Source organism: Anarrhichthys ocellatus, unplaced genomic scaffold (genome assembly GCF_004355925.1).
Source record: "Anarrhichthys ocellatus isolate YVR2014 unplaced genomic scaffold, GSC_Weel_1.0 scaffold20, whole genome shotgun sequence".
Classification (NCBI taxonomy): domain Eukaryota; kingdom Metazoa; phylum Chordata; class Actinopteri; order Perciformes; family Anarhichadidae; genus Anarrhichthys; species Anarrhichthys ocellatus.
The window spans coordinates 5355956-5381432 of record NW_022280050.1 but is presented as its reverse complement, the minus strand read 5'-3'; the positions used below and the strand labels follow the sequence as shown (position 1 = coordinate 5381432).

The window sequence follows — 25477 nt, the reverse complement described above, 5'->3', positions numbered from 1 at the left end:
TCACCTTTTAGGCACAGGATCCACCTGTAAATTGTTCACCAAAAATATAATTCTAAAACTTCAAAATGAATAGTTATTTCAAAGAAAACATTTTCGATTGGTAAATGAGAATATATAAACTATTGTCACTATCCAGTTACCACCAGTGTTACATTTTGACAGCAGGCACCACTCATGCTCTCCTAATCTTTCTGTTTGTGGAGGCAGAACAAAAATCAATAAACATGCCACTACCCTGGGAGAAATGTGCTGTGGGATTTCCACCAGGTAACAGGATGATGCGTGTCACCTGTCAGCTGTTCACCGGAGGAGGATCACCCAGTGATGCTGTGACAGCACACCAAGGAGGGCTAAATGCTCAATGAAAGAACATGAAATCACGTCAATCAGCTCAGACTCGTTGGGAACAATGACCGGGTCGACACTCTTGAGTTCCTCCTGGAAGAAAAACAGGAATTCACATGAGCCAGCAGCTTGACATGCTTTGGGATGTGCCACCTCTCTAAGCTGTCATCCACCGCACATTCAAACCAGCTGCTGATTGCAAGAACCTCTGCCCACTTCAGTCTATTTGCAGGCCAAATCTCTGAGGGTTGGACATTAATGCTTAGCAGCAATGATATTGGATGTTTCTATCATGGTATCCCCCATGCAGGAATTACGTCAATGCAGTGTGTGACCAAGCATGTGCTGCTACCTGATTATTTGACAGTCTGATATGTGATTTGAGCCTATAAAAAAAATCCTCTTTGAGTCTAAAATTAAAGGTTTTGTGGTTACTGTACGTTTCTGAAGCACTTCATAATAAGAGAAAAACATGCTTAACTTATGCATAACTATTGAATAACTAGAGATGATTTAATGCATCAGGCTTGTGAATTACCGTTGCTCACCTTTAAGCAATGTTACAGTCACTATAAGTTTATGTATTATTATATTATATTATATAATGGATTATGATTTATAGATTTGTATGCCAACTGTTACTTTCCCACTGCAGACAAAAGCCAGATGTTAGTGGGTTTTTTATCCAATGGGAAAGGGGCTTCAGTTACGTCATGCATTAATCTTTATTCCATCAAATTAGCCAGATTACAGTTTCCATTTGAGACCAATGCATTTGATCAGCATCTCTTAAAACAACAGCTGCTTTATCAAACTGGTAGTGTGCATCTACATCTACATGCTGCATGACCCAGCAGCCTTTACTCAACATGTACAAGCTAGTGGTGTTGTTATTGAAAGAAGTGGTCATCATTGTCTTCGTCAGTTCTTTACACATGAGATCACTATTACTTAGTTAGTAGTAGTCGGAGTACCAGTAGTAAATTACTACTTAATGCACATTCACTGAAGGCGAGTATGAATACTATTCTGCTTTCAGAGAGACTGAGCAAATGCATGCTCAAATGCTCTTTTCTATGTAACTGAATTCCAGCAATTTTGATCTGTGACAATAAGACAAATAGTGCTCATTAAGGTAAAATAACATTGACAAGATATATATATAATAAAATTGTGTTTTTAAAAATAAGCCCATCCCTAGTTCTTTTAAAACACCACTATTAAAGCTTTATTGTAATCCTCAGATGTGTAGCAAAATTGCATTTATGATGATGATGCTTTTTAATTCATGATTCACTGAATTTTATACAAACATTAAAACGAATAATGAGATCATTTAAATTTACATTTACAATATAAGCAATGCACTGACACCTGGAGGCAAAATACTGCAAGTCTCTGTAAGAATACAGGTATTCTCTGGCAAACATTTTCGTCCACAAAATACATATGGACGAATAATTGATCATGTAAATACAGAACGGATATTCTGACAGAAAGTGTTATTGCATCTGGTTCTTAAGAGTATATTGCCCTTTATCAATCACATTAAAGCACTCATTCCTGTACATCATAACCATTATTTGGATTCAAAATGGCTCCGTCCCATAAACAGACATCAGAAATGTGTATTTTACTGGCTTTTCATGTTATAGGAATTTTAACACATTTATGTATTCATGTATGGCTTTTCAGAATGTTCTAATGGTTAATGGTCAACAATGACCTTCGGCTTCTGAAATAGTAACTACATCTTAATAAGTTTCACATCACATCCAATGTCTAAAGAGAACATTAGGAATTACAGGGAATCCGTATACAAATAGATAAAGAATTGGAGGATATGTTATGCTATAAATGTTAATATAATCATATTTCAAAATACAAAGTATCAAACAAAATTAATACAAATTTATTCAACGAGAAAAACTTGAAAACAGCCTCCAAAACCTTTTACATCTGTCGTTAACATTTGGTGTAGCAAAACAGTTTCTAGGTTTAGAAAGTCAACCCGACAGCACGAGAAAAGAGAAAGTGTCATTGGTTCATGAAGAGGCGGAATATTTCCGAAACATCAGATAACACAGTTATTCACTTACCGAACGCACATAGATTTACAAGACTAAACGTGAAGGATTGATTAACTGCAATATAGAAATACAGATTTGATTATGAGCGCACAGAAGGAATAGTGACTAAGACTCACAGCACTGTCCTCCATTTTCTTCATCTTACATTTCTCATCATAAACACCAGTTCTGTGAAGCACTGTAGTAGTGAACTGTGAAAATCAAGAAAGAAAAAACAGATGTGTGATTATTAGATATTTATTAATCATATATTGTCGTTTAAAAAAGATGTGTTACCGACAGTGGTGGAACAAGTACTCAGATTCTTTACTTAAGAAAAAGTAATAACATCAGAGTGTAAAAATACTCCATTCCAAGTAAAATGCCTGTATTCAAAATGAAACTTGAATACAAGTACAGTTGTATAATCAATACAACTTACATGCAGAATGGCCCCTTCCATAGAGATATCATTGTATTATTATACTGAATGTACTGTACTAATTTATTTGATATCATGAGTAAAAACTTTAAACCTAAAAGGTTTTGTTACCTTTCGACGGAGCCAGGCTAGCTGTTCCCCCTGTTTCCAGTCTTTGTGCTAAGCTAATCGACTGCTGGTCGTAGCTTCATATTTACAGTACAGATATGAGGGTGCTATCGCTCTTCTTGTCAAACTCTCAACAAGGAAGTAAATATCCATATTTCCCAAAATGCCTAACTGTTCCTTAAATCTAAAATTCAAAAACCTAAACAACTCAACTAAACAATAGTTAACCTACAGACCGTACTGGAGTAAAAAAAAAAGGATGTGTCTGACTTTTGTTAATACTCTCATGTAGTGAGCTCCTTTAATGAGCTGATGGCAGACAAGATTGTAGATAAGCAATACTGTGTAGCACCATGTCCTTACTAACATTTTGACCTGAGCTTACTAGTGCCCACACAGTGTAGAACAATTATTATTGAGATCTAAAGGTACAGTAGACTTTCATTATTTTAGTTTTTGAAGATATTTGAGCCAAACGTCTTCTGCAATTCGTAATTAATTTTTAATGTATTTTCTCTGTAAACACAAAACCAACTGTACGATATGAGTAAGTATACTGTATATTCAACCATGCAAAAAGTCTTACCATAATGTTTTGAGGTCTTGATTCTTTCTAAAATATCTTAGCTGTTGGCAGTCCAAGTATTTCCAAAAGAACCTTTTGACATTTCATCTGTGATATTGATGATGGGTATTCCCCTGTAAAAAGAGATGTCAATTTACGCTCTCATCTTTACTCAACAGATTCAAATGTACTGTACATGAAACAGCATTTAGAAAAAAAACTGTGTAAATGGTACTTGTAAAACCTATACTGCAAGTAAAATATAACTTACTTGTGTTCTTCTAATGGCACTTGCACGACTCCCTCATCTTCTGCCAGTATACTCTGCTCCTCCTCCTGAGGGTCAAATAAGACAAATGCATGTAAATGTTAATCAAATGAAATGAAATTGACATGCATGTTATGATACACAGTTGTTGGTATATAATAGCAACCTCTTCAGCGTCCTCAATCTTCTTCTTCTTGCTCTCTGGCATGAGGTCATCCAGCCAGCTCATCTCTCTCTTGGTGAAGAAACAGTCCATCAGCTTCCTGATAAACACCAGAGCCAACACCTACAGAATTGACACACAAAAATTGTGTGTCCTAATGAAGGAGTACGCTGTGCTGTGCTAAGCAGTTGTTGAAGGCAGAATGTATGAAGGACAAATCAGTTTAAATGTTGTTTAAGTACGGTCATAGATCTAGAGGAAGAAGGTGTCACTTTAAACAATGCACAGTAAGCAAAACTCTCTACATTTAGACGACAAAAGATATGAGTGATAAAGTATGATATTATTTGTAATATGTTCCATGTGTTATTTTGGGAGCGTTAAATGTGCAATGTATAAGATGTAGCAGCACAGAAATAGGGGGCAGCATTTCACCTCCATCCTGCTTCCACACAATGTAAATTTACAAAATCCGACCAAACTGCAAACTGCTGGCCAAAATAACATCGCTATCTTATAATCGTCATGCGTGGCACTGGCCTTTATTGTGATTACGGTGCCACTAACAGGGGGGTTGAACAGTCCATGCACTTTTTGATAGTTTGCTGACTAGACGCTACAAAATCATTATCGCTTCTCAAGGTACAAGTGGTATTATAAGACAGGACATGAAATGAAAATTCATTACTTTGTCTAACAACTCTTGCATTCATCACTGTGTAGGTGGGAGGTGCCAAACTCACCCCGGTAACACCTCTGCACACTCACACTGATCCCTATTAACACTAAGATTAGATGTGTGGTGAAAGGTATGCTTCTGTAATGGTCCTTAAGATGCAAAAATGTGATTGTTTACGCACCATCATGGGAAAGACAATAGCAGCCTTGGAGGTCTTGATGACCCAGAGCAGGACCAAACAGCTGAGCTGGATGATGGTAAAGAGGTGCACCTTCCTCAGGGGTACATGACGTAGATAGATGAAGTCCGGCTGGTGCTTATCTGGCATGCCGAATAGTCTCAGACGATCAAAGAACTGGAGAGGAAAATGATGACAAAAATCTTAAATTTCCTTGGACATAGATAGATGGATAGATAGATAGAGATATATATAGTAAATCTATTTTCATAATGCACAATTCCAGAAGGACCACCACAACCTATGCACATGTAAGGGTTCCTTAAATGTGGCAAACCCACAGAGAATTATATCATCCAGCTCTGAAGCTGTTTAGCATCTTAAAGGTAATCGTTTGGGCAGCCTTTTTAAACAGAAAAGCTTTTTAAAAGTGACAATACCCCGCCTCCCCAGCAGCAAACAGCAAACAGACATGGAGCTAAAAGTGTCTCCGTCTGCTGGATGCATAAATACAACAAGCTGTATCCCCTTGAAAAGCACGGAGCGACACCTGTGCAAAAGATCTTTTTTTTTTCAAAAAGTGTTTGTCTTAATATAAATATAGTTTTCACAACCAATAATAGAGAGTACTTCAAAGAGACGAAAGTAAGAATTAAACAGGGCAATTAAATAACAGCCAGGTGTTCTGTAAATGCTGGGAACACACTAGAGGCCAATTAACACTTTTTATCTGGGCAGCCAGACAATATGGAGGCGCTCCCCTATCGTGGCTCAGTGAGAACTATCTACAAAGATTATCCGACAGAAGCATCTACAAATTAAAATGTAACCACACTGGCCAACTGTCCGTCTAATCTCAGCCATGCAGATAATCTAAAAACAAATTTATATTCACAACTAAAATTCTGCTCAGATGGTGATGACATTGTAACTCTGGGAGCACAGACGACTGTTTCTTGCCTGGTGTGAGCATTAGGACTGAAAAGCTTAAACGTAAAACGTTGCTGTTATGTGTGTGATACAATTATATTTCAACATTGGTTATATTTAGTCCAGTCAGAGTAGGTCGTGTCAAATGTCTTATGAGACAAGTGTCGTATCCTTGCGTTTCCTCGTGTCGTGATACATTGCGTGAGCAGAAAATTATGGATTAAATACAGTGCAATTCAAAGCATTTTACCTGAATGCCTCTGAGAGAAGATGCCCCCATGTAAAGGAATACTCCGTACAACACAGGCATAGGAATGAACTGAAGAACAACAAAAGTTTTGCGTCAGTAACACGAAAAATGTAACTGCTCTATTATAGCAGACCTGCTGCAATCAGTAATTAACCAAGAAATATTAAATGTCTTGAAGATAATGCACTCAAAAAATATGTACAACAGTTACAGAGGGATACTTTAAGTGACACTGAAAGAATAATGTCACAAAGACGGAAATGCACAAATAATAAAAGACAGTGACCTTCAGCACAGATGTCATGAAGACGGAGCAGCCCATGAGGGTGAAGATCATGAGGCCAGTAAAGCGTTGCTCTCTGATGCCGAGGAACTTGGGCTGCTCTCCCGGAGCGGAGCACTCTGACTCGAGCTTCAGGCTGTTGACGTGGCTTATGGAGAGGACGGTGGCTGCTACGAACCAGGGCAAGCCCATCAGAGAGCACACGCCGAGCATCACCCCCACCATGAACAGATCGAGGTGGTACCCACAGCCTTTCTGAGACAGGGGAAAGCACCAGTAATAAAGTTGAAGTTTGGAAGCACGTTCAGAAAAGGCTGAATTCAAGTCACCGTGTTGCCAAGTTGCTGTACAGTTAAAGCAATCTTACCAACGCGTGTTCAAAGTTGGGACAGGAAAGTACCTTGAGTTTGTGTTCCTTCCTGTTGATGATGACAGCTGTGATCTGCTGGTCCATGAAGATGAGGATGGTGCACAGCAGAGCTGGGAACACTGTAATGATTGTGGTCCACCAGGGGTTGGGCCCCAGAGGGTTGATGAACCAACCTCGATCATCTCTGGTTGGCTGATGAAAAATAAAAAATTAAAATTAAAAAGGTTGTTGTTGGTTAGACATAATTTGTAGCTTTGTTGATGAAATCTTATTTTGTGGACTATAGCTCACCTTAAACACACTGGGAACCTTTAGTTTTGGAGAGGGGATCCCTAAGGCATAGTCAACTAAGACCATGGTTAGGATGGTGAGGAAAACAGCAAAGTCACTGATGATGGATCTCACCTAATAGAGAGGAAAGTTGTATCTATTTTACTCAATATAAATGCAAACAAAAGGGTTACATTAAATGGAACTCCTTAATTTCCAAACGTCATTGTTTCTATTTTGCAGTATCTACATTTGACCACTAGAGCGCACCACTGCACTATGTAACTATACAGCTGTAGGAGCTTTACCCTCATGTTTTGAATCATAATGCACTCTAATGTAATGATAATGTGGGATAAATAGTACCTTTGTGGGAAAGTAATTGCTGAACTTGAACTCCTTGAGGAAGGCGGACATGAGGACGGTGGAAAAGAAGAGAAGGACACACCAGAAGAGGACATCGGGAACGTAGGGTCCATTAGGGCCGCAGGCGCTGCCCATAAACTCCCCGCGCTTTTCAATACAATCCTGCAACGACAGAGTTATTCATACTCATCATTTGATTAACAATTCAGAGGAATCAGCAGACTCTACGTTTCCACAAATGCGGTTTATCAGCAACCATGTCAACAAAAAACTTAACTGAGTACAAATAATTTTGCTTTTATAGTGATTTGCAATGAGTAATCCAATATAATCCAGCCAACATGCCCTTAATCTGCTCTGTTCAGTTTCCTACATCTGGGTGGGCAATGCCACTTTAAGGTGGAACACTTCAATGAAAAGTATTCTTTTCAGTTTGTCTTTGTTTTAGTCCATATTTCCAGCTATAGTGTGCATATAAAACCTCCATAACCAACAGAGTTGTGTTTTGTTATTCTTTCTTTATTTCTACTTTCTTAAACCAAATCAGCGTGGGAAGCACCTTGGTCTCCAGTGCTTCCCAGTAGATTTCTGAGGCAGTGACGTTGGTGATCTCCCAATGCTTCAGGGTGGCATTGCTGGGGTCAGAAGGCTCAACGCATGAACATCTGTGGAGGTAAATTAACATCTGGGTGACTGAATAATCCCTCATCTGTCAGGGATTTAGAGTACCTCCAAGACATGTAAATAGTAGTTACTTTTTTTTCCACTACTTTGCACAGGATAGTGTGTGAGAATAAGTGTCCATACATACGAGTACATGGTGAGTTTGTCAAGGTTGTTGTTCTTGTTAAAGGGATAGTGGTCTCCCAGGTGGACAAGTTTCTCCAAGGCCTCGTAGATGAAGATGATGCAGATGAGTGAGGCGAAGGCTTCCTCTGTAAAACGTGTGATGTAACAAACGAGGGAACTGGCATCTGTAGCCACCAGGATGATACAGAGGATAGCTGTCCAGAGACCAATGCAGGTTCTCAGAGACAGGTAGGACAAGCCATACTCCCTATGTGCAGAATAAAGGGAAAAAAATCATTGTGGGACAGAAATGAGATCAAACCACATCATATATTGATTATTTATCGTCTTTAATGGGGTGGATTGATGAAGTCGTTATCACAACGAAATGAAATGAATAGTATAATTTAAAGAGATCATTTCTGTGTGTAGTTAAATGAATAGAAGACATACTTGCAGAATTTGAACAATATCTTTTCAAACACAAGAACCGGCCCAGTGCTGCCCAGAATGGTTAGGGGCTGCCCGGCAAACAGGGAATAGGCTATTCCAGTCAGTGAGGCTCCAAACAGTGACTCAATTGCACTCTGAGGAATGGGAAAGGACAGAGAGATTATTGGTGGATAGTTACCTCAAAAAATCTTTATCATATTGAACTACAACTGTCGTCAAGTAACATGTAATGCAAGGCTGGTACAGTGCACAGCAGTGTACAGCTAGTCTTGGCAGAACACTGTGAACATTTAGAGGAAAGGGCGTGTGAGTTACTATGCGTCCTTCTGTTGCCTCGCCCAGTAGTCCTCCAAAGGTGATGACAGGAGACATGCAGGCACAGTAGAGGAATAGGAAAGAGGCCATACACTGTAAACTAAAAGCATCAGTGTAGTCGGACAGGTAGTGGGGTGCCTTGCGCTTGATGTCTAGGAAAAGACCACCAAACCACCTGGAGATATAAAAAGGAAATTGACATTACAGCTGTATTATTGACAAATGTGCTAACATTATTATTATTTTGTCTTTTCTATTTACTTGCTTTCCCTCCATTCCCTTCTTCCCAATGTTCAACAGTCTAGCTGCAAATAGACGGGCAGGATGTTTCTATGGAAACCACGTTATGACTACAACTACAGACCAAGTTTACCCAGAAATAGAAGATCAGCATTACAATGTAGGTTTTTTTAGTTTACTGGATATATTTTGTAAAGGTCTGTGTACATTTTAGACAGCGTATAAAAAGGAAATACTGTTGTCAAACTAACCCAAGAGTATCTCACATAATTGTTTTTCATTTTAATGTATTATTATTAACAGTATTATTTAGTGCCTTATGTCAGCATTTAACATCCTGTGTGCGACAGCACAGCCAGACTGCTTCTGTCTGTACCTTTAACTCACACAAACACACACTCGCTTTTTTTCAATACTCGTCTGGATTTTCAAATGTACACGGTATGATAACCGTCCATTTCAATGCAGTGGAATACCTAGATACCGGTATGCCTTTACAACCCTATATGTGACAAAACAAAATAAATTGAGCGCTGTGTGAAGCTCTGGCAGTTGAGTAGTTCAACTGCAAATAGATTCTCTGCAACAAAGCAGTGAGCGTTGTGAGTGGGCTGCATGCTGTACTGCCACAGCACTGCATAGTATGAGGCACTTAGTTATTTCTTCACCTCTGTATAAAGACTGCATGCTTTTCTACTGGTGATTAGAATTCACATCTTTTTTTTTTAAACACTACCTTCCAGTACGCTGCAGTTCTGGTCCCCCGTGTCCACCTTCCTCCACTTCTTCTTCGCCCTCTACTAATCCGTTTGGTAAAATGTTACTTTTCTTCCTCTTCTCCTGTTCCACAAACAACCAACAGCAAGTCAGGTTCTTTTTCAAGCACAAAACCTTAAGCGTCACATACAATCTGAAAGAGAGGAAAGGAAGGCAACCTGCAAACACAATTCCTACTAACCTGAGAAGGTACATTTTTAGGTGGTTCTATCCGTATGGATGGGTCCCACTCTCCTGGAGGCAGGACTGTCACTTGATCGAGGAATTCATCAATCCCAGCAATCAGATCATTTCGGTCTTTAGCTTTATAAGCAACATCATGGAACACCTGGAGACAGAAAGATAAGGAAGGTTGATTAGGACTCCCCCTGTATTTGGCATCCCTCAAGACACATATGTATACTTTATAGACTCATGGATCTACAAATGCAGGAATGTCTGCCAACCTTAACTGTAATCGAACAGATATACACATATGCACATGTGCAGAATATACGGTACAAACAGAGGATCTGCTCACTGTGACACAAGTTAGTGTTAATCACTGACTTATGATTCTCCCCTATATACTATATATACAGCCCCGGGGCCCCGTTATCTCACATGGAAGAAGTGAGCACCCCATGAACTAAGGCTGAGTCCTTAGCAGAGGCCCACAAGCCCTTTCCTGTCTATCTTCGGCTATACTATCTAATAAAGGCAAAAAAGACCGAAAATAATCATTAAGAAAATAAAAAGATAAAAAAAAAGATCTATTGTCATCGAATCTACTGAATACAACAAAGTTTGGACTTTGTCAAAGCCCATCTTTTCCTCCTAAGTAATGATGGAGAGCAGCCTACATCCCAGACAAAAAGGAGGACATGAGGGCTGACTAATTGCCAAAAGCTTGTCACAAAAGCTCTGAGCTGTGTTTCATGCTGAGAAATGTTCCATCACTTCGGGAATTTGTTGAGTTCTGCTGGACTGTGAATTTATGCAAAGTGCCTGCAGAAAATCTGAGTATGACATCTGGTTGACATTCAAAAACAAACCACACTCTTCAAAACATTAATACATAAATGACCCCTGCAGAATCCTAACATGATAATAAGGTGTTTTTCAGTGAATTCTTACCTCATCTGTCATCAGTGTTGCAATGGACCTTCCAATCTCATGGTACTGAGCCCCTCTACCCAAGGGCCCTAGAAGAATAAACAGAAACCTAAAGGCAAAAACACATTAAAAACACATTGTCAAATCAAATCTCTATCACAACCAACTAACAGGGTTCAGCTGGGTAGATAAAAGATATGTATGCAGTAGCTCATTGAACTGGTTTTAGTTGAATCAGCCTGCAGTAACCTTGTGGCGATGGGGACTTCAGCCAGCCCACTGAGCAGGACCGCCGGTGAAAGGCGGACAAATGCCACCACCGGCTTGTTCAGAGATTCCAGTTCTCCCACTAACACGTTGCACGCCTCGGCCCCTGCTGGGATCTTCTTCATGAAATGAAGGTCTATCTGAAAGAGGACACATTGTGTAGTGTTTAGAATATCATATAAAAGGCCTTTCCGAATTACATTATCGTCTAAGCTGCTTTGACTGTGAGCATGCTTTGAAAAAAGCAAAAAGACACAATGTAAATAAATCAATATTTGTGCTGTCCATCCTCACATTAAGCCCCAAATAAAAAGGTTTGACTGGATTCTAGTCTAAATATAGTCCAGCTGTCCAGACTTTGTGTGTCATAGGGCGTAACATTCAATTAAGTCACACATGTGTCACAGTAGAATATTACAAAAGATTATTGAAACATGGATGTTAGTTTGAACTGTTGCATAATGATTCATAAGAATGAATTTCCTCTTAATTTCCCAAGTATGATTCCTAAAAGCGTATAAAAGCTGACCCCGACTATGAAAGTGATCCTCTTACAGTAGCTAAATCTGCTTTACACTCTTTAAAGCAGTGAAACTGCATTGTGCAGAGAATTCTGCAAGACTTAAGGTGTTGATTTTTCAGCGATAATTATGAGGAGGCAAGTGTTGACTGGAGTGTTGTTTGTTCCGTCATAGAGTTTATGCGGCTCTTGGGAGGCTGTCCAGAATCACCCAACAGAATATCTGTGATGTATTGATGGGTCATGACTTCCATAAACACTGTTGTGGTGCTGATTTTTTAAGTATCACAGTTAATACTGAATATTTTGCTGTGTCCATTAGTAAATAACAACATTTAAGATGATGCAAAGGGGGGGACTTTGATTGCTGCCGTGTTCATAAATATATAAGGTTGACGATCAGGTAGAAATGTTCTAAAAATACACTCCATATAACCAGAGCACATTGTATTATTGTCTAAATGAACAGGAGAAAGGACATGGAACAGTTATTATTGTTGACCTGAACAAAAGGTTAAAACCCTATACAGTATGCAAAAGGTTTCAACACAGATTTTGTCTTTGTCTTTGTCTTTGCTGTGTGTGGTTGTTATGTGGTTGCAATACTTAATATGGTTATAATCCTAATCCTTAACTAGATGGCCTTTCCATTAAAAAAATACCAACAATGACCTCCTGTCTGTTGTTTGAAATGCACAATTAAATAACAGCCAGCTCATATTTGTCAAATATGACGTACTTTTAGTAAGAAGTACATTTGGGCTAATGTTACACAACTGTACAGTATTCTGACAGCTCTACAATACAATAATACAATACCCACTCTGATAAAAGTGCATTAATTGATGCAAGATCCTTTACAGAAGTATCAACACTTATAAATATACTTAGTTACAAGTAAAATACCAGCATTATTTTATTATTATTACTGTTATGTGTCAGCAGCATGTTATTATTGTAGCTGGTAGAGGTGGATATAATTCTTATTCATTTTTATACTGTTCGGTATTTTATCTACAACAATGTATCGTATCTTCTTTGATGACATTACAAGAAATTAACTAGTAACTATATAGCTGTAAGATGTTTCCCTCTGACATGTGAAGTAGAAGTATAAAGTAGTATGAAAAGAGATTTCTGACGTTATTCACAGTGCCGTGATTTGAGGGGGATGCCAGCATCTTTGTCAGCAAAATGACCAAACGGCCTCCCCCTTGTTAACCTGCCGTACTTGCCATCCCCCTCTCCAACCTCTAGTAGCAGAGAGAGTGCCGGGTCAGAGGGGTTGTGTAGTTGAAAATATTTGTTAGTCTTGTCTGCCTGACTCGCTGATCCTCTATCTGACTGGGGTTTTGTAAGTTATTAACCGTCCACCTGGCACAGCTGCAATGAATGTATTACTGTAGGCTATTATTGAAGTGCATAGGTGCCACATGCACATTTAAAGAGACACAAAAAAGGATGGAGGAGTAAATCATGGTTACAACGCATGTGCGTTGACTCCGCAGGGATATCGTGAAATGAAATTAGTAGATCTACAGGAAATATTTGAGAGCAACACAGAATGACTGAGAGCCTGTCCTGACCATCGCCTTAGTTAAAAATGTCGCCTATTGACAGCACTGAATGTATTCCAGTGCACCTGCGCAGTGTGTGTACTCTACCTTGCTGAAGTCCACAGAACTGTTCTCTCTGCTCAAGTCCCCTTTCCCATCCGGACACGCTAACTGAGACTGGGAGGCTGTCATCTGACCTGGGTAATCCAGAAAGGAGAATTAAAAAGAATTGATGATTTCACTAAATATCATGAGACGGAACAGGAGTGAGGACCACACAAGGTTCACAGAGGACAGCTTTTACCTGCGCTTCGGTGGATAAAACCACAAAAGATTTTCATTACTGTTGTTGTCTTTAAAAAAAAAAAAACAGGCTCATGTTAAGATGATTACTGCAAAGCAGCCTGACAGGTCTGGCCTAATTTCTGTATTCATTAAACAGCAGGGTCAAAAATTAACACTCATTATAGTGTTTAATACGCTTACAAATTAGAGATTTTTGCTTTGAAATATGCTTGATACTAGCGGTGAAATAAAATTACATAATGATGTGCCATCAAGTGAATATTTTTTCAGTTTTGTCTAGTAAACAAAAAAAACGATTTAACAAACATTTTGGTGTGTTCTGCTTACTAATTTTGTCATGTGGAATTCTGGCAAACCTGAAGCTTATAAGACATAGTAATGGGCAAGTAATGCTTCCAACTACAACCCTGTCCTGGACTAAATTTAGCACAGAATTCAACCTAAAGTGAAGATCAACAGCAAACAAATTTGCATATTTATAGAATGTACTTTTGCACTTTTGTTTTTATCTCCTTTTTAATTCAACCATTTCAACCAAACGAAAACAACTCGAGTTGCCAGTATCAACATGAATCATGAGAATATGCGCTTGCACAATATGTTTTGTTTTTTGGTATAAGCTGGTAAAGGTGCAAGAGCATACTGCATATCCAGCACCTGTTGACTTCAGTGGGGCTGTGGCAGGTGGGTGGGCAGATGGTGGGTGGTGGATGAAATCGGAATGAAGAGAAGATGGAGCATACGCAAGTTGAGACCATATGCGTATAAGACACATACACATATTGCACATTTACAAAGTATCTACACTTAAACACTACTGACCACATTTAATACAGAACCCAGTGAAGCGACCCCTTAAAACAAAGGTATGAATACTTAGGACCCCTTCTCACAGTTTGCATACTATGTCAACATGTAGTGACCAGTTCAACCAAAGACTCTTTCTTTCTTATCAGAACATTTTATAGGATGTACAGTATATATGTATATAGTTCTGCTTTTCTCACCATTCTTGTCCAGGTGGAGCTCCGATGTCCGTCGACCCATGTCAGCAATGGAGCGCACAATCGGCAGGCGATTAGCCAGCTTCTTCTGGTTCTGGTGATGGTGCCGCTTCAGCAGTGTTTCACGCACTCTCTTTCTGAGCTGGTCTCCCAGTGGTGAGTATAACTCCTGGTGGTCCAAGACCATGTCTAAAGTAGACACAGACAAGCTATTTAGTTTTTAGCTAAGAGCGACTAGAATTTAGTTAGGGCATCAATATCTTCCTAGATTTCAAACAGTGAATCAATTTGATTCGCTGTTTATATTTGTTTGATTCAATCAACAACTATAAGGAGCACAAAGACACAGCATTATGAAGTTTACCCTCAAACATACAATTCAAGCCAGTTAACTCAGTAATGTGCAAAATGTAATAGTAACCAAGACAATATTTTTTGAGTTCAGGGGTCTTGGGTTGACAGAAACATTAACGTTGTCACTTGCTACAACCGTGTGTCATTACATTAGATACCTGCAATCTCTTCAATGGTATTAGCCCTCATGTCAAGCAGCACAGTGCTGTTGATAATGCAGCTTCGCAGCTCAAACAGGCTGTGTAGAGACAGAGTGGCTACGTAGGGTTTACTCCATCGCTCTCCTCCGTCCTCCACGTCCTCCTCAAACTTCAGCCACCTGTAACAGGAGTTTGAGTACCGGTAAGGAGAGAAGCCAGCAGAAGGCAAACAGGCCGGCCATCTGTTCTGGCTGCAATAACAACACTTACTTACTCCCCGTCCGTATTGCCTCTCATCAGGGTATCACTGTATAAAATATGTCTGATATACCATTTTAACAGAAGAACATAATTCACATGATAAATAAAGTCTGCATCTTGATAATTATCAAAGGAAGAAAGTAACAACAAGTTAAGTCCTCAAGCCATTACAACACTCAATTCTGATTGCTTAACGTAACGGAAACACAAACATTAGACACGCAGCTTTATTTCTCATCAGTATAAGTGGGATCAGGTTCATGACCGGTCCATTCAATCAGAGCTTTCAGCGATGACATGTAGGTCATGACTGTGTGTGGATACGTTAATGACGTGACAGTCTCACAGCACCTGGCACTTTCCCTCCACTCAGGATCTTCTCCGTCTCGCACACAGATTTCATCCATCTCTGTGAAGAGGTCATGAGGAATATGCTCCTCATTATCATCCTCAGTGCCCAGCAGGAACTGCACTCTCTGGGAGGGAGTGTCTGGGAACACAAGAGATCGCCTTGAGTGGTTCAAATTGAAATGGTCTATGTATCTTAAGGTAGTAAAAGATCCTGAACAATGAAATCCTTTTATGCATACAAGGGCCGTGATTGTAGCTAGTACCATAAACAGGAGACTCTCTTCCCTCCACCAAGGTGGGGGCCCCGTCCCTGCTCCTTCTCCTGTGTTTGTTTCCATGGTGATGGTGCCTGCGATGGCTGCGGTGCCTGGTACTGCCCAAGGGGACGTGGACCCCGATGTAGAGCGTCCTGTGGCCTATAAGGACACATCCCACAGCGTTTAGAGGACTGCAACATGCCTGTCTGTGTGTGTGTGTTTGCAATCACATATGACCATTATGATTTAACTGTGTTTTTACTGTGATGAAGTGCATTGGTCAAACAGATATGTAATAATATAATGTTTTACTGAATGGACAATGTCACATTAAGCAGCAAGTTCATACCACCTGCTGTGGCTGGCTGCACAGAGAAACATTATCAGAAAAAGCCTTTTTTAATAGTCTTCATCATAAATAATCATCTTGTCCCCAATCATGTAAAAAATAGGATAGACATATCATGATTTCTTTCGGGTCCATGCAAAATTAAATGTAATGTTCCGACTTAATGCTTGGTAAATAAAAACTGGGCCTGAATAAGTGATCCTAAAACAATTAATACATGAATGATTAAGAGTTCAGCTGAGCTCTAAAGTAAAAACAACATGTCTAAATAGTGTTTTTTTTGGCCAGCAGGGGCATACAGATTTAATGATGAATGAAACACAGTAAAGAATGTATCTGATAAATAGTCTTACAATTTGTATGGCATTCAGTTACAGTGTGATATAGTGAGATTATAATATGAAAACTGTAGTATGGTATAGTATCTATCTATACGTGAGCATACTGCATGAAGTCAGTTCATATTGCTATACATATGGCTTTGACAGGGAAAGTGTGAATACAGTTCAACTTACATGAAAATGTAAGTTGAACAAAAAGTAATGTTGCAATTATACAATAATGAGGGATTTATGTTTGTATCTCTGTATGTGTGTCCATGTTTGTGTTTGTGCCGGTATGAGACGGCGTGAGTGAGAGAGAAGAACGTCTGTGTTTGCTCTTGTAAGTCAGCCCACTCAGTTCACTGCAGTATGATGTGAAGATTCATGAGTTTTTTTGCTATTGAGCACTGGAAATAAATTGCAAAGATGTGCCTTACAATAAACCTTTAACTGATCAAATAACATGTTTACAGTTAAGATGTAAAGTTCTGTTCAGTTGTGTCATCTAACATCCTAAGGCAAGTTGTTTCCAAACTTACTGAAGCAAAGTGATTAGTGCGCACACACACACACAACAGCCATATATGAGATGCACAGTATCTACACTCACAGTGTTATACTATACATAAAGGCTACCTGCATTATGACCATATTTGATAAATTACTGAAGTGGCTAGTGATTCTCTTAAAGATAAAGGTAAACACAAAATCTTGTTTTGTTAACAAGTTCATACTTACTTACTAAAAAGCTGAAGCCATTTTATTTAACCGAATAGAAAAAAAGGAAATGTTGTGTATTGTCATCTGTATCTGCAGATGTGTAATGCTGCTGGCCTTTAGCTAGCCAAAGTTACTCAATCATACTGTTTGAATCTTGTTTCGATTGTCCATGTTTTTCAGTGATTATGAAATTGCTGAGGCAAACTCAGCTCACCCACAGTTTCTACCTCCCACTCTGCTCTTGTCCTTTAACTGTGAAAAAGCTGTCAAGAGCAGAGCAGTTGTTTTGAGGACAGAGTGGGCGGACTCAGCTACAGCAGCCTTTCACTGCTTGAAGCTGTTTGTGTTCCAGATGCATTCAGTGCAGTCCAGGTACCTTCAAGGTCCTCCTGGCCAAAGTTGGTTCCCTGTTGGGACCGTGTTCCTCCTCGGTCCACCACCGCCTCGTCATCATTCCTCTGAAAAAACACATTATAAACTCAAGAGTCATACAGTATTTTATCTGAGCTGGAACTGGAACATGAAACAACATATATTCAAGTTTATGTATCCTCAACATAGCACGAAACTAAATGTTTGTTGACTTGATTGTGGCCTCACAGTCGAGGCCATTATGAACAAACACATTATCCAACCCGATGCCGTGGTCGCCACGGAAACTAATTGCACGTGTCACCTTGAAGAGGAGAGAGTGTCATTCTAGTCCAAACAAAAAGCTTTTTATAATGGGAACAACAAATGACCCAACTACAATTAAAGCTGAAATTACGCTCTAGTGTGGGTTCACTGTGGAAGACTATTCTTTGCATGCTTGGGCTTGTAGTGTATTTCTCATATATCCTGCCATTCACTCCTCTTACGCACACTCACTCATAATGTCCTTGCTGTCATTGTCTGGGGCTGTCAATCGCATTATCAGCGGTTCTCATCAGCTGATCACATCTATCTAATAGCCCAGTGTCACACCCATATTGCTAATCCATCATTTTACCACTGTCTCTTTTTAAATAAGATCCTCTCTCACCCCTCCACTGAATTCCCATCACCACAGATTCATCATTTCAGCCTCATCAGCCTACCAGTCTCAGCACTATCATCAGCCACCACCAGTGTCTGGACTGCATGGGGGGGATTTACGTTGCTACTGCTAAGGGAGTGTAGAGTGTAAGCACCAAAGACTTTCCGTCAAGACTTTATTATCACCTATATGGTACAAAATTATTTTTTCTTCATTCACTTGTCTCTCCTGATTAAACTTGTTTAAGGTGCTTTCTTTGCAGTTACCTTTATTACGTTAAGGTGAATCACTACTTGTTTACAACAAGTTAGTTAAAGTAAGTTTGTAATTTCCTCATATGGCTGTTTTCTTTTCCTTTTCTCCTTTTCATTTTAATCACTGATTTATCCATCTCCTTCTACCACCACCAACGCTTATCCAGTTACAACAATACATTGCACTTGTTCTTAATTGAGGAGAGAGATCAAACTCAGGCTGCATTCCAAATAAATGAAACCGGTTTATGATTAGCAGCTTTGATATTATAGTAATAATTGTATTACTAATTCTCATTGCAACAGGCAAGCAAGTTATGAGAATGGTCCACATGGAGGTTATCCAAACGCCATTTTTATTAGCAGACATTCATACACAAAAGTGACAGAAAACATGCATTGCTAAAAGACTGTAATCTTCAATGCAGAGTTTTTGACAGATTACAAGAAATATGGAATGCCACGCTGTTTGAGCAGAAGAGATTTCCCATGAATCGCCTTGTCCTACAAAACCACCAGGCTGATACAGCCTCAGAAGTACTGGACACTCGTCCCACATGTGGCAAAAGTAATTAAGCAGTTAACCAGATGTGCATCATGTACTTCATGCACCGATTGTTATTTCCTGCAAATCCATGCAGCAACAGCTGGGATTGAGAATGCTAAACCAATATACAACAAGAGAGCTCTGCAGGATCGCTGTCTCCTCAAAATTGTGAACAGATTACAAACACGTATTACAGTAGGCATCCTGAAAGCTGGCTTGGTATAAGCTTTTCCCTGAGCCATCTTGACCACCAGTTGACCATCAAGGCATTACGATAATGAATGGCACTGCTGTTCACAACTGCAGTGACACATGGGCTGGGCTGCAGCCACAAGGCTGATGTTGATAATCTGTCTACAAATACACAGGGCATGGGTCAACATCCCTGCTCAGATTAAACCCACAGTATTTGTTACTAAAACACCTGACACATTGGCCCATATTAAATGTGCACCACTGTTGCATAAAGACAGCATTACAGTTTTGTACAATTGATAACACGTATTTCTCAATGCTGAGTTCACTTTTTCCAAACTCAGCACAACACGAGATTACTGTAAATAGGACTGGAATGTGCTACATTCTGCTGCATCTGAAAATAAATCATCAAAAAAAAATGCATGGACTCCTAATTGGGACGTACATCAACACTGAGCACCTTTCTTTGATGATCTCTGTGAAAGATTTGTGCTCGGTGAGGAAAGGGTGTCTTTTGTAATTGTATAGGACACTGTGAAGTTTTTACTGTGGTGTCACCTTTCCCTTCACTCTCCCTTCCTCAACCCCACGAGGGATTTATTACAACAAAAAGCGTATTGATGCATATTGCAGCATTTCTGACTCATTTATGTTACATATCTTACATATACATACACTAGATATTACATATACTCTAAGGCAGCACAATCAATGCAATAAAGAAGGGTCCTTTTTGTTCTAATGCATCTTAATTTGATAAATAAATAGATAAATAAAAGATATTGATACATATTGTAATGCTAGATGTGTAAGAAGTGTTTTGGTTGCATTAGTGCATTTTGGATGTTAGATTAACTGTTACTGTAAAGGGGTTGATTGGATAAAGAGATGATAGTATGTTAACACATACGTCTGACAGATTGGCTAATTCAGACATGATGATCAGAACAAGATCATATCGATAACTCGGTTCTCAGGACAAAGTATGTTCTGAAGAAAAACAGGAATCCAAAGAAACATGCTTTTTAGACTAATAATCATTCATTCACCAACAAAATCATGTTACAGTTAAGGGCTGACAAACCACACCGCTGAAGTGATATCACAGGATGTGGCACATACTTGGATCTGATCCCTACAGATGGCTGTGGCAATTTTGGAACCATCAGTGGCAGCAATATCATTAACTGCACAGGCTTTCATGTGGCACAAAAAAACACTGTAATCCTTAAATGTGTCTGCAATAAACGTCAACATCCTGTAAGAGGACACATTAGTATTTCGTTTTTTTTTCTCCAAAAAATGCTATTTAAGGTGTTTTACAGTTTTGAACCCTCGTTTTTGGCAGACTTAGTGTCTGCATCCATCTCCAAGCTGCAAAATGGATCAGAAGCGGTCAGTAGGAGAAAGCTGTTTTCCACTTTCGTATTTTTTGCCAAGAATCTACACTGATTTTGGACACTTAGAGATCGGGGTCCCTTTCTACAAAAATGTCCCAAATGTCTGTTCTGTGAAACACATCTTGCCCTCTCTTAACCACGTCACAATCTGAGTACTTCCTGGATCCAAACGGCGCTTGTCCTACCTGATCTTTGAAGAGCCAAGGAGCCTCCAAGTTTTTCGAATGCATGAGCTCTCCCGCTGTGTCCTCTGAGTTTGGACAGAGTGCGGCACGGTCGAAATGCTGCAGCTCTGCAGTGCAAACGTCTGCTGCCCTGCTTCACACCATGCCTGATAGACACCGACCCCCTTCTGTTGTGCCAAACAACTGTAATTTGTTAGCATCCATCGACAGTCTCTCATCATGAGATTATAGCGCTGACATCATTACTGCTGCCCAGCAACATCTCATCAAAGACAAAGCTTGATTTCCACCATCTCTCCTCTCTTTCCTCTTCATATGCAAGACTGTCATGGCACATCAGATCAACTTGGTTACTCCCAGGAGTGTTTCTGCAGCTCCACTAGTGAGTTTGTCTTCTTATTACACATGTAAGAGTTTGATCTTATAAAAATGTCCTCAATGCAATAAAAATGTACATTCTAGTCTTTAATTTCAATGTTGACCCTACAGGCCTGAGGGAATGTAACTCACCAAACTTCTACGCCCAACTGATGAGCCAAAGGAAGAGTTGACCTGAAAGATAAACAATCATCACTTTAGTTTGGAAGGGTTTATTCAGCAACTCAAAACACTTTATGCTCAGACATGTGTCGCTCCGAATCAGAAAAAGATTAACTCTGAACTGTTATTTTTAGACTTTTAAATGTTCAGTGACTTTCAAGGCCGGGGTTGCAACCTTACATTTTGAAATCAAAGCCTAGTGGCTCTAAATACCCGAGCAAAGAAGCTCAGTCAGTCTAAAACCTTCAGCTCAATGGAAAAATCTGTTGTATGTAAACAGCATATGTGACAACATATCTCCTCCAAAGTGATCAGCAAAGACCGATGGGGATGGGCCCACGCGTGAGCATCCCCGGAGAGACTTCTTATATATCAATAGAATTTTTCAACAGAACATTTCATCCCAAGATACTTGTTGGAAGAGTTTGTTGTAAGCATGTCTGTGTGACCTAGAGCTGCCAGAGAATGCATTTGATCCTGTAGCTTTGTCAGAACAGCATGACGCCACCATACATTTGCCGCATTTTACAAAAAAAAACATAATCAACTTTATTGCAGCATACAATGACACGAGGTCACTTCTGCCTGGATTTACTGTATTAATCGCACATCTGCCCCACAGAGATGTATAAAATGATATAGCACAAAGTAACATCACTTACTGTAATCACTCAGCCTATAGCTTTATAGGCTATACTGTAAAAGAGCATCACACTGACACATAAAGCCTCCTGGTAGTTCCTGTTTCAATTCAGAAAGTAACTTTCACGTCATGCAAAGGTTACAGTGAGTCACATTTCTGGCTCGCTAAGCAATAGATTGAACAAAATGCTTCATCAGTGATGCATTATCACAATGGCATTCCTCTTATGTAAGTGAGTGGAGCTCTGCAGGTGAGCCTCAACTGTTCAGAGCTCCACAGGTTACTCTGTGAAAACATTTTAACTTAAAAAAAAAAAAAAAGGATAAGCCTCCTTTAGAAATGGTTGCATTTTTAATAACTCTTAAATGTTAGTCTTCTGGATATAACACACATATTCGGCTTGACGGTCTGGATAAAAGGCGTTCTGAAATATTAATCTACATGAGTATAGGTAAACAATATTTGTCCCAGGAGATCGGGGCTCTTTACCGTTGGCAGCAGCGGCTCTATCTGAGCACCTTGGTCCGTGGGTTCCATCTTCCTCTCTCGGCGGTATATCACCGTGCGGTGTCAGAGAGATGGAGCAGAGACCTCCGCCGTGTAAGAATCCGGGCAGGTGTAGCAGTATCTGAGCGACCAAACAGCGGTCACATGTTTATATCACCGTCGGTCAGCCGCTCGCGCCTCTCCTGCGTGTCCTCGTTCTTAGAAACATGCGCATCTCTGCCAGCTGACGTGGACGCGTGGCTCTTAAACGTTAAGCCTTTGTTCGGACGCAGAGGTGAGCAGAGAGAGTGCTTTTTTCCGGGTGAAATGCTCTTTATTTTAGGTTATGTAACAATGTCTTAGTGGTTTTTTATTAGACTGTGACTCAGTGGGCATATACGCTTACTCATGAGAGCTATTTTAGCAGAATATGCTGCACTCCAAATGTGCAGTGATTTACCCCACATTTCCCGTACAATGTCTCATTCATGCATCCTATATCGAAAAACATGAGTATAATAGTTAATGGTGTCAGCCACTTTGCAAAATTGCACATATCTCCAAGTGTTCCTTGGAGATATGAGTTTGTTAGAAGATATCTGTCCCATAAAATTACTTTTGTGACTTTTCTGAGTCTTCATGGGGCATTCAGTAACCTTTGAATGAACTTAAGATGGAAAGACTTAGCAGATGTGTTACTATTTCATCATACAGTATCCTGCTGATACGCACAAGTTACTCAGAGCAAAGACAGGCACCAATCAAATTCTCAGATAAGGAGTGATTATAAGTATTTGGGGACGTTAAGGTGGAGCAGGAGCATGTATATTGTTAACAATAACAGGAGCATATAGGTGATGGCTCCGCCCCCTTCAAGATGACGACTTAATGATGTGGAATTGTACAATGTTTGTATTAAAGTAACTGAACTTGAGGTATGATATAGACCCCTAGAGGGTCCAACTTGGTCCATCTGACTGCATGCCTGTTCCAGCCAATAAATAAAGTTAAGAATATTGGTATTTTTTAGTTGTGACTTTGAGTCCTTATAGTTTGAACTTGTTTGTTATCAGGCAGAGAGTTTACTTCTTTGTTTGATGTGTTGGTTGCAGCTGAAACCATTTTGCGCTCTGCTGTTTTGAGTCTTTTTAACAACAGGGATTCCTTTCGCTGATATAATAATAGTAGTATCGCCATCTGGTGTCACAGTCCCTGCGTAGTTGAATCCAGAGGCAAGTCGCTGTTTGACCTTTATTTACGTCGTTCATAGAATTTATTAAAAAAGAATAAAAAAAAAATGAAATGTCTCGAAGCTACCTGAGAAGGGCCACATCACGAAAAGCTGTTTGATTACAGGACCTGCATTCAGTTATCGCCATCTACTGTTTATCCCTGGGAAAGCCCATCGCTGACTGTCAATGAGCAATCAAACACACACACACACACACACTCACATTCACACACAATTTAAGACGTTAAATGCTACACACCTTATTGACAGCTGTGAGCTTCTCTTTCACACCAAACGTCCAATTAAGTGCAGATTGGGTTTATTATACATCTTCCCGTTTTAATCATATTTCTTAACTTCATTCATTTGATAGCAGTGTTTAACCTATTTTTTTATGACGCCTTTTAAAAGTAATGATAAAAGCATCTGTTAAATAAGGATTGAATCATTCAATCAACCAATCAATCTGTAGTCTAAATAATAGTAAAAACATATTTTATATTTGATTTTATCCTTACCCCAGCTGTCTTGTCCTGGTCCTTACACGTTTTCGCACAAGACTTCCTTTTGATGTGTCACTTCCTTTGGCTGTCGAACAGAGGACTTGTTAACTTCACAACTTTTTTGTTGTTGTTGTTTTCACCCTCTTAGTTTGGCAAACAAAGTCATTTCAACCAAATGTTGTTGCAAAAATTGACTCAGAAAAATATCAGGTAGTGGTACTTTTCGTAATAATTAATTACCAACTGGTTAACTTTGAATTTTGGCGGATATGAAAATGACACATGACAGTGTAGCGCATTCACATTATTAGTGGCCCCTGTTATTTATGTGCTCTCTTTCATTGAGCTTGTTATGGCTGTGCTGTTTTTGACATGTGGAAGTCTCATTAGAATCCGCAATCTTTTTCTGGACCAATCACACACAAGAGGAAGCAAAATATATATATATATATATTTATTTATTTTTAAATGCAAATCATTTTAATAGGGGCATGATATTATTTAAAAAAAGAAACAACTTAATTGCTTGTCCTGATGATAACTTAATTTATTATGTTTCAATCACATTACAGCAGATACAGAGATTTTCACAACATCATAGCATACAGGCCATGAAAAATAACCGACTGGAAGAAAAAATCAACATTTAACCACATATATCATAAATGTAGTGATCGTCATAAACTTCTGGTAGCCTACAGCATCGATAAAGTACAAAATACATTTTTTTTTTTACTGACAGGGATTAATATGTCAGTATATGCTACACAAGAACATTTAATGTACAAGATTATCGATATTTTTGTTTACTAGGCTACTCAACAGAAGACTTTTTTAAACACTATTTAGTCGGATTTAATCTATTCTGTGTACATCCAATCACTATCACCAAATGCTCAATATTATGTACATTATTTTCACAATTACAGTGTTTTTCTGGAAACAAGGCGCCCAAGCCATGGAAGAATTTACACTTTGGCCATTAACTGTAGAGGTGTCAGTTCTTCTTTTTTATTTTTATTGATTAACAGATAGATAGATGGATGGATGGATGGATGGATGGATAGATAGATAGATAGATAGATAGATAGATAGATAGATAGATAGAT

The 25477-nt window shown here is 39.2% G+C and overlaps 1 protein-coding gene across 1 annotated transcript; it reads right to left on the bottom strand.

Moving 5' to 3' along the window:
• Window positions 1-1546: 1546 nt before the first annotated feature.
• On the bottom strand, window positions 1547-22924 carry slc4a10b (solute carrier family 4 member 10b). Its single transcript, XM_031858349.1, has 26 exons — window positions 22638-22924; window positions 21476-21517; window positions 17740-17821; window positions 15978-16130; window positions 15715-15853; window positions 15121-15281; window positions 14612-14797; window positions 13407-13495; window positions 11205-11362; window positions 10977-11064; window positions 10042-10188; window positions 9820-9923; window positions 8844-9018; window positions 8529-8662; window positions 8098-8343; window positions 7846-7951; window positions 7287-7448; window positions 6942-7055; window positions 6681-6842; window positions 6284-6535; window positions 5998-6066; window positions 4821-4994; window positions 3964-4083; window positions 3801-3865; window positions 3551-3663; window positions 1547-2626 (listed from the first exon to the last, which is right to left on the bottom strand). The coding sequence occupies exons 1-25, from the start codon at window positions 22683-22685 to the stop codon at window positions 3588-3590; spliced, it is 3252 nt and encodes a 1083-aa protein (XP_031714209.1). The 5' UTR covers window positions 22686-22924; the 3' UTR covers window positions 1547-2626; window positions 3551-3587.
• Window positions 22925-25477: the final 2553 nt, after the last annotated feature.